The sequence below is a fragment of the Primulina huaijiensis genome, chromosome 5, assembly GCF_012295235.1.
Source record: "Primulina huaijiensis isolate GDHJ02 chromosome 5, ASM1229523v2, whole genome shotgun sequence".
In the NCBI taxonomy this organism is placed as follows: Eukaryota; Viridiplantae; Streptophyta; class Magnoliopsida; order Lamiales; family Gesneriaceae; genus Primulina; species Primulina huaijiensis.
Window position 1 is genome coordinate 3652715 of NC_133310.1, and position 16241 is coordinate 3668955.

General features: G+C 33.7%; 1 protein-coding gene across 3 annotated transcripts; it reads left to right on the forward strand.

The window, feature by feature from the left end:
* The first annotated feature begins 4509 nt into the window (after positions 1–4509).
* Positions 4510–16150, forward strand: LOC140976409 (dolichyl-diphosphooligosaccharide--protein glycosyltransferase subunit STT3A-like). Of its 3 annotated transcripts, none has more exons than XM_073440537.1 (23): positions 4510–4730; positions 4914–4976; positions 6120–6175; positions 6286–6357; positions 6519–6624; positions 6734–6784; positions 7147–7242; positions 7479–7538; positions 7641–7754; positions 9338–9424; positions 10063–10166; positions 10430–10525; positions 10681–10801; positions 10917–10997; positions 11080–11211; positions 11294–11512; positions 12562–12705; positions 13096–13282; positions 13362–13459; positions 14477–14556; positions 14640–14727; positions 15653–15742; positions 15828–16150. In XM_073440537.1, the coding sequence occupies exons 1-23, from the start codon at positions 4614–4616 to the stop codon at positions 15876–15878; spliced, it is 2313 nt and encodes a 770-aa protein (XP_073296638.1). In that variant the 5' UTR covers positions 4510–4613; the 3' UTR covers positions 15879–16150. The 3 variants fall into 3 exon arrangements, with proteins under 3 accessions (XP_073296638.1, XP_073296639.1, XP_073296640.1); XM_073440538.1 differs by having other exon boundaries at positions 15831–16150; XM_073440539.1 differs by having other exon boundaries at positions 4703–4830.
* Positions 16151–16241: the final 91 nt, after the last annotated feature.

Here is a 16241-nt window from a genome sequence, read left to right on the forward strand (position 1 = left end):
TTGATTCAATGTCTATAACAAAATCTTGATTTTCGATTTCACGGATGAACGGTTAATAGAATTTAATAAATAATAAATACTATATAAATATAGTAAATCAGTAGCATGTGTTTTTCAAATGTAGCTCACCCAACTTCTTGATTACCTCTTTTGTTAATTTTGTATTCTAGGGGAGATCCAGCGAGGAAATATTTATTAATTTCAATAAATAAAAATTCGGGATTTCTCAAATGATTAATTTAATGATTTTATATTCAAGAATTGAAACTAATTTGGGAGGAAAAAGAAATAATCTAGAGCCCCACAAGGGTGAATAATTTCTCGAACTCCAGAATTTTCACGATTTTTCAAATGAAGGTTGGTGTGAATTTGAATGTGGTCTCTGCGCTTCAACTTGGTTCATTGACGAGCACACGATTTGGTATATGCATATGTGCCACACGTCAAATACCCCGTGAAATTGTCCGAATTTCATGGGATATTTTGTTATGTTATTATAACACCACCCACCTCATTAAAAATCGTAGAGTTAATATGTCAAATACAAATTATATTAATACATCTATTTTACTACATTCATTTTAACATTAAGATTCATTATTTGTAAGTTTTACTGTCCACTTATTCGTCTTATTAAAACAAATTAAATAATATNTATTAATATATGTAGTTAATGGAGTGGGCCAAGCAGGCCACTCCTTTCACTCACCTTACAAAAAAAATAATAAAAAAATAATGTGAGCATTTGAATGACAACATTACGTGGCACAAGTGGGTCGGTCACCCAGAATTGGTATTAACACCACGTTAGTGTTCAAACTCAATGTAGGTGTTCTCAATCTTAATCGGTTCATTTCTCATCTCAAAATATTTAGTCAGTATTATTACTTTATTTTTAGCAATGATTGTATTTTAAAAAGAAAAACATAAAACAGTTCATTAACATTTTAAGTTGAAATTTCATACTTCTAATTATGTATGTACATTCATTGTAGAATTAGAAAGCAATGTTGATTGTTGAGGCTTTAAAGAACGTAGTGATTGGGTTTGATTGTGATCGGCAAATCAAGTGGCTGATGACTGGTCGTGAAGACCCAGTCGTACTTGACAATTTTGAGGTCGGAGACGAGTTTAAAAAGAGTCCTCAAATAGTGGAATGCAATAATATTTTTTTAGGCAAAAACTTGTGTGAGACGGTCTCACGGGTCGTATTTGTGAGACGGATCTCTTATTTGGGTCATCCATGAAAAAGTATTACTTTTTATGCTAAGCGTATTACTTTTTATTGTGAATATGGGTAAGGTTGACCCGTCTTACGGATTAAGATCCGTGAGACGGTCTCACATGAGACCTACTCATTTTTTTATCATCTTTGTATTAAAATAGTGTTTTAAAATCATTTTGGTGCACAAATTGATTCCAATGAATACAGTCTCCACCTCTGCGTCAAATTTGGCGCAAGAGGTGTTCTCTGGCCAATTTGGTGCAGAGGTAATTTTTTTATTTTTAATTTATTTTGTTTTAATTATTATAAATATGTATTAATTTTATTATTTATTTTAAATATTAATATCATTTAAATAATAATAAAATATTTATTTTATTATTTTAATAATGAGATACTAAACATAAAAATTAAAAAAAATAATTATTGATTTTTTAAATATTTATTTATGTTTATTATTCATAATTAAGGAATAATTTGATTTAATCATTTATAAATAATACAAATAAAATGAATATTTCGAGAATATTCATTTTAGTGTAAGATTTGAAGTAAATGAGTTGGAGATGGATATTGTATTTGGTGCAAAAATCGCACTATTTTAGTGTAAAATTTACCCCAAAATAGATTTTGTGATTGAAGATGGCCAAAAAATCGCACTATTTTAGTATAAAATTTATATTAAAATAGATTTTATGAATGAAGATGGCCTTAGTTTTCAAAAAAAAAAAATGTAGAACATAAATTAAAATATATATTAACTTATAATATTCAAACTATAAGTAACATAATCAAAATATCACAACAAAAAAATTTTAGAGGTTGCCCCCACTTCTTAGCCATTGGTATATTCTACTCACATTAAATAATTATCTCTCGTTTTTTTTTTATCAGCATTTTGTTGCTTGCATTTATCAAGATCTCGTAGCTGAATTTGAACTAAAGCTTAATCTTTTTTTTAGAGGTAGAATGTCGGTGTCGTGAGTACATCTCCGTTGATAAGGCTACCGGGGTTCCGACATAGCCCCGAGGTCAGACAGCTTAGGGTAACGGACTCCCCATTCTTTGTAAAGGACATGGGAGAAGATTATCAAGTGGACATAGACGCCCGAGGAGTTCATCAAACGTTTCTATAAGGATTTGGAAAGCCAGAGGCGGCTTAATAAGTGCAAGAATTAGTTTGTAGGTTTTTCTATAATGTAAATTATTAGATCTGTGAGAAAATCTCTCGAACGAGATATGTGAGAAAATCAACTAGTTTTGAAAATAATTATGAACTTGTTTCGAACCGTTAATATTGGAAATAATTATTTTTTAGCAAAAAAAATCAGTGGATTCAAATGAAAAAGTCTTTTAGACAGTTATTCACGGAACAAATTAAAAGTATGAATGAAGATTTAGCTCTTGAATACGTCAATCAAGACTTGTAATTAGGGGTGTTCATCGGTCGGTTCGGTTCGGTTTTCAGTTTTTTATTTCGGTTTTTTCGGTTTTCGGTTTTAGAAATATATAATCCAATATCCGAACCATTTTTTTCGGTTCGGTTCGGTTTTCAGTTTTTTATTTCGGTTTTTTCGGTTTTCGGTTTTAGAAATATATAATCCGATATCCGAACTATTTTTTTCGGTTTGGTTCGGTTTTCTACAAAAACGGTTCGGTTATTTCGGTCGGTTAATTCGGTTTTTGTATAATTATTTAAATTAATAATATAAATATATTGTAAAATATAATATGTTAATTTTCTACATTTTTTTAGTAAAATATTTAAATATAAGGTCTAAATAAATTAAACAAATAACAATCAACTAAAAATTGTTGAAAATAGTTTTTCATTCACTAAATATCATATCAAAATATATAAAATAATTAAAAATATAAAAAAAATATTAATTTAATGAAATTTCGGTTTTTTCGGTTTGTTCGGTNGTTGTTTCGAACAGTTAATATTGAAAATAATTATTTTTTAGCAAAAAAAATCAGTGGATTCAAATGAAAAAAATAGATTTTCAAAAAAATAAATTATCATCCGATTTTGATAACCGTTCTGCGTTAAATGCTTATATTAAGTTCATATGAACATCTTGTGGCACCCATCGAACGGCCTGAAGAACTCCACTTATCAAAATTAGGTATACATATTAATTCAAAAAATAGATTTTCAAAAAAATTAATATTATGTAGGGCTAGTTTTGGCTATGTTTTTAAAAGCTCGGTTGTAAAAACAGTATGACAAAAACTTGTGTTAGACGGTCTCATGGGTCGTATTTTGTGAGACGGATCTCTTATTTGGGTCATTCATAAAATATTACTTTTTATGCTAAGAGTATTACTTTTTATTGTGAATATCGGTAGGGTTGACTCGTCTCATAGATAAAGATTCGTGAGACCGTCTTACAAGAGACCTACTCTATTATGAATGTCACATCAGTTAATATCGATAAACGTCTTCTATTAAATGTTTGCGAAATGTTCACATCCCGTGAAATGTCACATTGGTCGATCTCGAGAAACGTGTTATATTAAATGCTTGCAAGATGTTTAATACGTCCATTAAACGCATAGCAAAAGACGTTCATCATATCAAAATTATATTATACAACATTCTTTTTGACATAAAAAGTAATATTTTTAACTCATATTAGCATATATTAGACAATATTTATTCGTAACATAACTTATAAAAAATGATACTTCTCTGGTGAAAAAAATGATACTTTAAGCATAAAAAAAATTTCATGGATCGTTGGACAAGAGATCAGTCTTACAAAGTTGAATTGTAAGATGATCTCACATAATTTTTATGATAAAAATATTACCACATATCTTTTGACTCAATAGTATCTAAAATTTCAATTTGTGACAATCTCGAATTCGAGCATATAGAAATGCTTTTATGTATTCATCCCCAATTTTTTTGAAAAAACCCAAATAATAGATTAAGTATTTTGAAATAGTTATAAATTTTTTGAAACAATTAATTAGAATAATTAAAAAAAATAGCAAACATAGGAAATTGTCTTGAATATTAAAATATTTTCTTAAAAATATCTATCTATGAATGAAATTCATAAGAAAAGGACAGGTACAAAAATAAATTCCAAACTGCGTTGTGTCATTAACCAATGAGGACATGCCAACTGTGCCATCCACTTGGATTATCCAATCATTTCTTTTTGTCGTTCCCAAAAACAGTGGAGTCAACCAAATTTCAAAAGGCTAAATTAGTCTTTTCCCATAATAAATCCGATACAAATAAAAGTCTTGTAATAAAAAAGCCTAGGCGTTTTCTACAAAACCTTCCTCCCATCGGCCTACACTGCTCAAGTCATCCGCGTTCGTTTGTGCGCAGTTCTCTGGCACTAATCGAGAACCTTGAATTCTGCCGTCCATGGCGGCGCCGGAGACTCCGCCAACGTCGAACTTGCGCTACGCGTTCGGAAATGTGTTGTCGATCTTTATTCTGTTGCTCATCGGCGTTCTGGCTTTCTCGATCCGTCTATTTTCCGTAAATTTCTCCCTCAATCTCCTCCTGCTTTCGGTCTTGTTTATAGTTATTAGTTAATGTATCATTGGTCGTTTGAATTTTCGAGTGGGAGTTTGCCTTGGTAATTGGCATCTCTGGAGTATCCTTCATTAGAGTGACGATGTGATTTTTTTTTCCTAATTTGATTCTCATTTTTATTTACAGGTGATTAAGTACGAGAGTGTAATTCATGAATTTGATCCGTATTTCAACTACAGAGTGACTCAGGTTTGTCCGTTCTCTGTTTATTTACGTTGTTCAAAATGCAGAGATTAGATTCTGTGTATCTTCTGTTTATTAGATTGTAAAAGTTTTTGAATCATTCAATGATAAGAATGATTTTTTTTTATTCAAAGTTACATATTGTGAAGAACTGAGTCAACTGAATGCTGGAATTTGTGTCGCCGAATCTGACCAGTTTAAAATGACTTGTATCTGTACATTTGATAAGATGATAAGGTTGGCATGTTTAAGCATCTAAGAGCTAAATCAATTCCCACTTCGAAGAATATTGACCCTTTGGCCTTTGGTGCATCATATTTGCAAATATCGTATCTTCACCAATCAAATTTGATAATGGACTTGTCAAGAAGTAAGCAATTGCAAGTTCCGTGATTGAGTTCAATAATTGCACACTGCAATCTTTAAAGAACTGAATAGGTACGCCGTACGCGTATGCGATATTTGTTTGGAGTTAGGACTGTATCTTTGCAGATCTAATCTAATTTTATAAAGTTGTCAACTACAAGGCAATTGCGAGTTCAGTAATTGAGTATTGATGGTGCAATCCCAAAAGAACTGAATACAAAAATTTGATAGTGGGTGCTGAGCATTTAGAAAGGCAACTTTTGTGAAAATTGGTGAATACAACTCAGAGAAAAATGCCCATACTAAATTTATCGTTGGTTTCATATCTGACTTGTTCTAAGATGATATCAATCTTGTGCAATTTGTGTGGCATTAGTTTATGGAGGATGTAGACAATGTTGTGAAACACGGGATAAAACATCAGCGTTTTCTTTTGTCATTGTTAAATGTGTAAGGATTAGTCAACATCTTGGGCACCTGTCACACTGATATGTTAGCAATGCATAAGTAGGAGAGTTTTTGAAAATCGATCTCTTTAAAATGTTTGATCAACCTTTTCTTGACCCCTGTTACTTTTATTGTGCATAGAGTGAAATATAGCAATCCGAAGCGACCAAGCCTATATATTATGTTTATTTGTTACATTTAAAATTGTGTAACTTTATTTTTACTGGTTTACACTTGCTTGTTTGCTTGCATTTTGAATATTGCTCCATCTGTGTGTTTCATTGTACTTGAATATTTGAAAGCTCCATCATAGAAGTTGACGAGTTCTGATTGCAGTATCTTACAAAAACTGGAGTATATGACTTTTGGAATTGGTTTGATGACCGGACATGGTAATTCCTGCTATATCATGGAAAATCCACTACAAAAATGATTGCTATTGCATTTTTGTTCTGTTTTTAGTGTATTATGATAATTGAGTTTATTATTTACTGTCTCAAAGGTATCCTCTAGGGCGGGTGATTGGAGGTACTGTCTACCCTGGTCTTACGTTGACTGCTGGTTCATTATGGAAGTATGTAGCACACACCATTTTTGTTTACCAGTACACTAAACCAGACTTAATTACTTAATTAGTATTTTGCTGTTTAAAATGCTGACCAAGTTAGGAATCAATAATGCTCTCCTTTGTTTTGTTTCAGCCATGATTGATGTACCTTTGCTAATTTTTGGCAGGATATTGAACTCATTGAATATCCCTTTGTCTGTGGAGACTGTCTGTGTGTTCACTGCACCTATTTTTTCAGCTTTTGCTTCTTGGGCCGCATACCTTTTGACAAAGGTTCTGCTGATCATCCTTCTATATATTTTCATTTTATCATAAGCCTTGCGGAATTGACCCGTGCTTTATTTTATATGCAATGCTTTATCAATTAATGCACTTGACATAGGAAGTCAAAGGTGTTGGTGCTGGATTGACTGCTGCAGCTCTTTTGGCCATGGTAATTTTTCTATTTGTTCACCTCTTGTCATTTTGAATCCCGAGGCAGCATCTTGCATTTTTTTTCCTGCAATCCTGAAGCACCATCTTGCAATTTTCTTTTCTGCCTTTTGTCTTCTTGTCACTCATTGTTGCCTTCAATAACAATGATGTTATGTGACTCTTTCCATCGCGTTTATAGTGAAAAGATTCATGGACTCATCCATAACAGATATTAACTAATCAGATATTCCATAATTTTTTCGATCGAAAATTTACGTGTTTATTTTTAACTGGTTGATTCTTTGTTGTGCACAGATGCTCTAATCTTGTGTGAACTTGTCCCTGTACATTGTTAAGGTTTTTATGGATTTTATTCCGCAGGTGCCATCATATATATCTCGGTCTGTGGCTGGAAGCTATGACAATGAAGCTGTAGCTATATTTGCCTTGATCTTCACTTTCTATCTCTATGTAAAGGTGACCACTCAATTTTGTAATTGCTTCATCAAATTGACTGCTTCATCAGTTATGTTTCGTGCTATTATACTTGAATCAACTGAACAATTTGACCTTTTAAATAAACGTCCTCATGTTAACTGAACTAGCCGAAATTTCAAACATTCCTCCCCTTTGATCCATTTATTTCTCATGGATTTCGTCAGTCTGGAACTGAACTATAGCCATTCTTTAACCTTCTAATCCATCTACTGCAGACACTGAACACAGGATCTCTTTTTTATGCTACTATAAATGCAATGGCGTACTTTTACATGGTAAACTTGCCTACTGTTGGTCTACCATGCTCTTCTCATATTAGCTGATACATTTGTTTTGTTCATGCTCGATGGAGTTCTTTACTCTTTTACCTGTCTCAGGTTTGCTCTTGGGGTGGGTATACATTTATTATAAATCTTATTCCAATGCATGTGCTTCTGTGCATTGTTACTGGCCGCTACTCTTCACGCCTCTACATTGCCTACGCTCCACTTGTGAGTATCTTCCCATAATGTTCGGCTTGAACTTGTAGTTTTTCTTTAGCTTGCCAATGTTTGTTGGTTGTAAGAATTAAGCAAGAATTTAAAATGATTGTAAGCTTGTTCACTGCTATCAGTTTTATACGTTTATTATAAATCTTATTCCAATGCACATGCTTCTGTGCATTGTTACTGGCCGCTACTCTTCATGCCTCTACATTGCCTATGCTCCACTTGTGAGTATCTTCCCATAATGTTCGGCTTGAACTTGTAGTTTTTCTTCAGCTTTCCAATGTTTGTTGGTTGTAAGAATTAAGCAAGAATTTAAAATGATTGTAAGCTTGTTCACTGCTATCAGTTTTATACGTTTATTATAACTCTTATTCCAATGCACATGCTTCTGTGCATTGTTACTGGCCGCTCTTTTTCACGCCTCTGCATTGCCTATGCTCCACTTGTGAGTGTCTTCCCGTAATGTTTGGCTTGAACTTGTAGTTTTGCTTGAGCTTGCTGATGTTTGTTGCTTGTTAGAATTAGACAAGAATGTAAAATGATTATAAGGTCTATTGATTTTATACAATATGTCAAAGATATAAGTCTCAACATAAATATCAACCACGAAGCTGATCCGTACGGAGAAATTCTTCAATCTTTTCCATGGAACACTATTCCTGCCCTTTGTTTATATCATCATTAAATTGGAAGAGTATCCACTTCTTCCTTGTGTGGCTACTGACTACTTTGCTAACGCCTCACTAGATCTTACTTTTCTGAGGTGTCTACTGAGATAAGCTTTAAAAGTGATATTTGTACCAAAAAATAAGATGCAACATGGGAAATGTCTTTTGAGAGGTTAGAAGGTGCGTGGATTTCGATGATTTGCGAAATGATATGTCTTTGGGCATATTGTTCCTATTCTGTCCCTTTTTGAAATCTGTTGCTACAATGTTGTCTGAATGTATATAAAAACTATCAAATGTTTGAGCTATGAATGATTTCCATGTAGCTATAACAAGTGAACCTTTCACTTGCAAGTGCATAAAAATAGTCCCCGTTCTCTCTTTGGAATTCGAAGGGAGTTAATATTAGACATTTTAATTGTACTGCTCTAGCCATTCTTGGTGGTATAGTGTATATATGATATTTCTGATTTCACTTAATTGTGTATTCCCAACGAACACAATATCATTGTGGCATAGAGTCATCAACTATCTGAAAAATAGAGATGATGTGCTGTTTTATATTGATTACTAGGAACATGAACTGTAGTTGCTGACTAATTTCTCTCAGAAAACATTATAGGAGCTCATTAAGAGTTCCTGGGAACAAATTCTCAAATTTGGTTTTGCAATAGGTGGCATGAATTGGTGCTAAAAGCTTGTAGAGGTGACTGCTGATCACATGCTCATAATTTACCGACCGATATCTTCCCCTTATCTAGGAGCTCAAACTTAAGTTTATATTTTTGTATTTCCTCAGTATCTGTTTTTAACTATTACAGTGGATAAAGTTTTTGGTTACTCTTGAAATCTCTTATATTTCAGTGTACTTTGGCTGATCCAATACTGTCACGTGATACCTCAATTTTACAAATGCAGGTTGTCTTAGGGACATTATTGGCATCTTTGGTACCCGTTGTAGGTTTTAATGCTGTAATGACATCAGAGCATTTTGCATCATTTTTAGTAAGTTGACTACCATTTTATTTTTCCCAAAGTAGATTACTAAGAGATGAATGATCACTGCAAAATGACGAGTAAGTCAGTATTTATATATTTTACTTCATTCGTGGTGGCTTCAGATTTTAATGATGCAGCCTGATTTGTTTTCTTTCTTGGTTACATTTTTGTGGTAAATTTACCTCATTCTTAACATAATTATTAAATTATAAAATATACGAAGTACTTGTATGAAACATGCATAGGGCTCGCAAGAAATTTTTGTAATCTGTAGGTAAATAGTCCTCATGGTATATCTATTTGATATAGCTGGAAATTAATTTGTTTCTTGGGGATTACGAGAAGATATTTTTGTAAATGTTCCAAGTTGAACCATCTTTATACATATTGAATGTAAATGACGAAGTTTTGAGACAATAAGGGTATGTATTTTTATAAATAGAACTCTTATTGTAAGAGTCAAAGTAAGATGATACCGTGGGAAAAATACTTAGATTCTCGTATATTCAAATGTGTTCCATGTGGTCAATGTTGCTCTACTTCTCATTCTATTTGAATAATTATATGTATCTCTAGATGCTACCAGATTTTCATGTTATATTCTTTATTTTGTGATAACTTGTCTTTCTGATTATTATGTGCAGGTTTTCATAGTTATACATGTCGTAGCTCTTGTATATTACATCAAAGGAATTCTCACTCCCCAAATGTTCAAAGTAGCTGTTACTATAGTCGTATCCGTGGGCCTGTAAGTTTCTCATTTGCATGCATTAATTTACTGCATGGTCTTCTATGAAACTATGGCAAGGAAGAATGCAAACTTACACGTGGTTAACCACAGTTTTTGTAGTAAGTACTTGTCTTCGTAGCATGTCGTAGCAGGTCTTTTGAATCAATGTGATGTTGTTTTCCTCATCTAATTTGATTTTAGTTTGTTTGAAATAATAAGCCATTTTGATGGGCAGAATTGAGAAGAAATATTTTACGATGGTCTTTATGTCTTATATTCAGGATTATCTGTGTTGCTGTTTTAGCTGTCCTAATAGCATTGGTAGCTTCCAGCCCTACAAAAGGTTGGAGTGGAAGAAGTCTGAGCCTTCTGGATCCGTAAGTCTGACCTTCTTGATACCAAGTGCCTTTTCATTTATGTGGAATCTTGTTATTATTACCTTGACATTGATTCTTCTCTTGTACTATCTGTGATTGTTTATGTCATAACATTCTTATATGGGTTTCTCCACCTTTGTTTGGAACTGGGTTAGAACATATGCAAGCAAGTACATACCAATTATAGCCAGTGTTAGCGAGCATCAACCTCCTACGTGGCCGTCCTACTTTATGGATATCAACGTTTTGGCATTTTTGGTTCCTGCTGGCATTATTGTGAGTGATCAATATTTTAATTGTATCTGATTAAGCTTATATTTTGGGTTTGCTCTATTTGTTTATTGTTGCATCCATTGTATTAACTCTAACCTGTCTATATTGTAATTCACAGGCATGCTTTTCGCCACTCTCTGACGCTAGCTCTTTCGCAGTTCTTTATATAGTTACATCAGTATATTTTTCTGGTGTCATGGTACAGACACTTGAAACTCTCTGACATCACACTTTTGCTTTTCTTTTTCTGAGTTTATGACTTTCTATTACTGATATGCTAGGTGCGATTAATGCTTGTGCTAGCTCCAGCAGCTTGTATAATTTCTGGAATTGCTCTTTCTGAGGCTTTTGATGTTCTCACTCGATCCATTAAATATCAGTTCCATGACAAAACAGAAAACCCCCAGCTCAGTGTAAGCAAGCTATGCAACCTATAGCAAATCAATTAATTATTTGCTTACTACGAGGGGATTTAATGCTTATGATCTGCACAAGGCAGGGGATACTAGTAACAATTCAAAAACTGATGAAGTGAAGATGGAGAAAAGTGAAGATTCATTGAAGGAACGATCTTCAAGAAAGAACAAAAAGAAAGCAAAAGACACAGAGAAGGCTTCAGTCATATCCCGGATTGAACAGAGGCTTCTGGTTTTACCATTTGAAGTTTCTCTGATTGCTATTTTCCTACTTGTCTTGCTGGGTGCATTTTATGTGGTATGTAATCTTTGATTAAGTTGTTGATCATGTTACATCAATCTTTAACATGAATGTTGAAGGACTAACATGTCTTGTTCTTCCCGTTCTATGATCATCTTTCATGGCTTAGGGATTCTTTTTGCCAGATCTTCATTTGTTTACATAAGAATCAAAATTACTTCTTTATGATGCTTAAAGGTCTCAGTTATGCTTACAAAGAATTTGCCACTGACTAATAGCCAAAAAATGTTGAAGTTTCAAATGGTAAGTTTTGAAAATGGTCATGATAGGTATAATACAATGATACAGTGTATAAATATTTGGAAACGATGAGTATATATCATGATTTGACATTTAGATTGAAAATAACTGATTTCGCTGAAGAACATTTTCAAATGAAGATGGTTTTTAAATATGCTTGGGCCCTAACATTTTAACTTTTGGGGTTTTTCTTCATTTTTGTGCAAAATGAATGAAATCTTTAATCTAGCGTAGTGCAAGCATGAACCCGTAGGTCTGGGATCAGAATCTCGAGATCCTGCCTTTTCTTTGGAAAAGCTATAATCTAGTGTTGCTCTGAGTAATATGATATTTGGTTTTTAATTGTTATACAATGAGATGCATTCAATATTGAAATAATTGAAGCGTGAAACCATTTCTTTGACTCTTATCTCAGCTCTAGTTTTCAAAATAAAATTATTCACCTTAGTTAAGCATTAACATTTTCAAAAGTTTTATAATCATATTATCAAACAAAAACATTAAAAAGTTTGGTGCTATGCTTAAGCTTATCAAAACCCAAAATTAATAACTTTATATTAATGCATCTTGGGTTGGTAAGATATTTATGTTACTCTTAGATGGAAAATCAAATGTGAAGGATTGAGGACTTGAAACAATAAACATCTGTTGTAGAAGTTTTTCCTTTAATTTCCTCTATTTTGATATTTGTAAGCGTGCAACTTTTAGATCTTGGCAACTTCAAGTGCATTGGTGCTAGTACCAACCACACAGTTCCCTGTACTCTCACCATTGTCTTGACTAATGAAAGAAAATTCCTGTTTTAGGTCCATTCTGTTTGGGCTGCGGCCGAGGCATATTCGGCGCCCTCCATTGTGTTGACGTCTCATTCTCATGATGGCCTTCATGTCTTTGATGACTTTAGAGAGGCATATGGTTGGTTGCGCCATAACACTGAGGTGGATGATAAAGTAAGTTGGCATTTTTTCTGCATCCCACATTTAGTTATAATGCTTTCTGTTCATTTAGGCCATAACTTGTATGCTTTTAATACTTATAGCGACTGTACTACAGCGTTAATTGGTGCTGACTTTGAAGCTGAGCATTAATTTAAGTTTTGGCTTTATGCCATGATTTAGTTGTTCAATGTTTTGTATATTCCTGCATACTCAAGTTCAAAAATGAATGAATATGAGCTTGATAAAACCCTCTCTTTTCTGAAGGCCCAACTTCGATATATTAAATTAATTCCATTTGTTTCATCATGAGATCATAGAACAATCTTCAAATTGTCACTTTTGTAGAGTCCATATGTTCAGTTCTAGTTTCTGCTGTTTCCTGATGCTGTTGATTTATTCTAGGTTGCATCTTGGTGGGATTATGGTTACCAAACCACTGCTATGGCTAACCGTACTGTTATTGTTGACAACAATACCTGGAACAACACACATATTGCAACTGTTGGTACTGCCATGTCCTCTCCTGAAAAGGCGGCATGGGAAATTTTCAATTCATTGGATGTAAAATATGTTCTTGTCGTTTTTGGAGGTTAGTTTTTGTTACTATTTTGTTTTGAACATTTATTTGGCTGGAATTGTATTTTGATGACAGCGCCTTTTCATTTTAGGCCTTGTTGGTTACCCAAGTGATGACATCAATAAGTTCTTGTGGATGGTTCGAATAGGAGGAGGTGTATTTCCTCACATAAAGGAACCTGATTATTTGGTAATAAGTTAAAAGTTAATGCTGGCATGCTATGCCTATCAAATGGTGATTTCTGTTATTTATTACATAATTGATGGCGGTAGCATACTACATTATATTTAAAGTCTGGCACAACAATAAACTTACCACACTTAAGGCAGTATCTAGCCTTTTGATGATAGTAATATGTTTGTTTTGTATTTTTTCTGTATCCCACGAGTGGATACATTTGCAAGATATTTGATAGTATATGAGTTCAGTCTATGCAAATTAGTGTTCGAAGATCCATTCAGGACCAGGCTGTTCAATCTTATCTTCCAAACCATCAACCAACCAGCATTTTGGCCGGATTAGTTGTCAACACTATTTAAATGAAAACTGTTATATTTCCTGAAAATCATTTGAGCTTTTATGATAAAAAAAGAGAGAAAGAAATGGAGTAGAAGATGACGTGTAACTGTCAAGTTTGGAACTTCGTAGGTGTTGCTTTAAAATAATATAGATGGACGAGTTGGAAAAAGAACGAGAGAAATAGTATATATTACTTAGTTGTAAAGTGAGTAAATTTAAAGAACAGCGGGAAATGAATGGAGCAGAAAAGCCAAATGGCAAAGATAGCGGCGAAAGATAGAGGGGTGTGAGCAACCGATATTGGATTCTGATGCCATTTAAAAACATGCTACTTTCTGCATTTCACTGATTGCTATTAGGTATAAGTGTATCTTTATAAATATTGATCTGATGTACAACAGCTGCAAAAGCTAAAGTCAAACGATGACTTTTGGACTTGGATGAGAAAATGGCAACCTTATTTATGAAAGCTAAAAACTCCAACCTGTAATCACAAAATCTCAGCAACACTTTTTATGAATCATTGAGTTTCAGCATAAATAAATGTGCTCAATCAGCTGGCAATTGGAATAGCCATGCATCAGCTGCTGCCTTTAGTTCATTAATGATATCTGACACTCTAAGTTACCTCTCCTGGTTGCGTTATATTTGAATTCTGTTTAATCCATTCTATCATGTGTCTGACAGAGAGATGGTCAGTACCGGATAGACTCTCAAGCCACTCCAACCATGCTAAACTGTCTCATGTACAAACTTTCATATCACAGGTGCAGTTTTATTTGATATTTATGCGAGTGTTTTTTTATCTTCTTTACCACAAATTTATTGTCTACCTTATTTCATCTTGTAGGTTTGTGGAGACAGATGGTAAAGGCTATGATAGGGTGAGGCATACTGAAATTGGAAAAAAATATTTCAAACTCACCCACTTTGAAGAGGTAATTCTGAGGCTGTAAACTCTTCGTTGTATGTAATGTAACTTATCATTATGTTGGCTGTGCATGTTCCACTATATCTGGATATTGCCATAGGGAAATTGCAGTCAAAGCATACATATATATTTTTAGGGTTCCAAATTCTTGGATGAGTAGTTAGAGATATGGAGGACTAGGTGCAGAGTGTCCTTTAAGTACCACAAAATGAAGTTGGGAGAAGTCCGAAGTTCTAACTACTGTGAATTGTTATTTATTCAAAATTCAAGAATGACAAAATTGAACGCTTTCAATTTTTGTCTGGTTTTGGATAGTTTGACGAGAAAAGCCTGCCATGGATATAGGTTAACATTTCAAACAGCTGTTTCAATGTGGTTTTTGTTTGAAACCCCACATTGTTAAATTTTTTCAGCAAATGTATACAATCCCGAGATATCCTGGACTCAGTCACGGATTTTGAGAAAGTATACACCCTGCTACCAAACTTGTTCAAGTGAAACAGCTGGCCGGTTCACAACTTAATTTATTTTACCAATTGAACCCAACAAGGCACGATGTGATTGTTCTTTGCTGGCTGAGCACATTTTGGTGTTACACACTCAGCCTCACATCAGCTGGCCGATTCACAACTTATTTTATTTTACCAATTGAACCCAAGAAGGCACGATGTGATTGTTATTTGCTGGCTGAGCACAGTTTGGTGCTACACTTAGCCTCACATCAGCGACCTGCATTGTGTGTCAAGCGTCAATGCTCTGTTATTCAAATTATTTAGTAACCAAAATTATACTACCCCATCAAGCTGACATCATCAAGGAGCTTTTTCTACATAATACATTCCATTTCTTGAAAATGTTCTCCGTGTATGATATTATGATCTAGGCAGTTGTTTCGTTCTTCATGCTTCATCAATGTTATTATTTTGCTCTAGGTATTCACCACTCACCATTGGATGGTCCGGATATACAAATTAAAACCTCCAAGGAATAGAATTCGTGGGAAGACTAAGAAATCTAAAACGGTTAGCACAATCCATTAGTATTTTATCTCATTATTCATGTAAACGTTTATCCTGAATTCCATCATTTCCTTGTTTCTAACTGCAGCAGAAAGTTAGCTCAAAAAGAAGTGGTGCAAAGAAAAATCCCTGGCATTAGCCTCACTTGGTATGCTATTTATCAGGATCCATCTGCACCATCGCACCTTTTTACTTGAATGATACGCGATTGGCGAAAAAAAGCAATGAAAAACCAAGACATCGTCGTTCAGTTAGATACAGTTGATGGGAGAGTGGTTTAAGAATTTTGACTTGTTGCTAACTACACAAGTTATGAATTTTTTAGCGCTCACCTTTTTCAAGTTGGATCTTTCATATAATCTTTCGTAGAGATACACAACCAATTTTAGTAGATGATATTTTTGAAACAAAGCCTTCTCTATCACTTCCAAAGTGCTTGAATCACCTCTTGTCCAGCTTATCCCTCTACATATGAATACTAATTCCATATTAAATATTAATA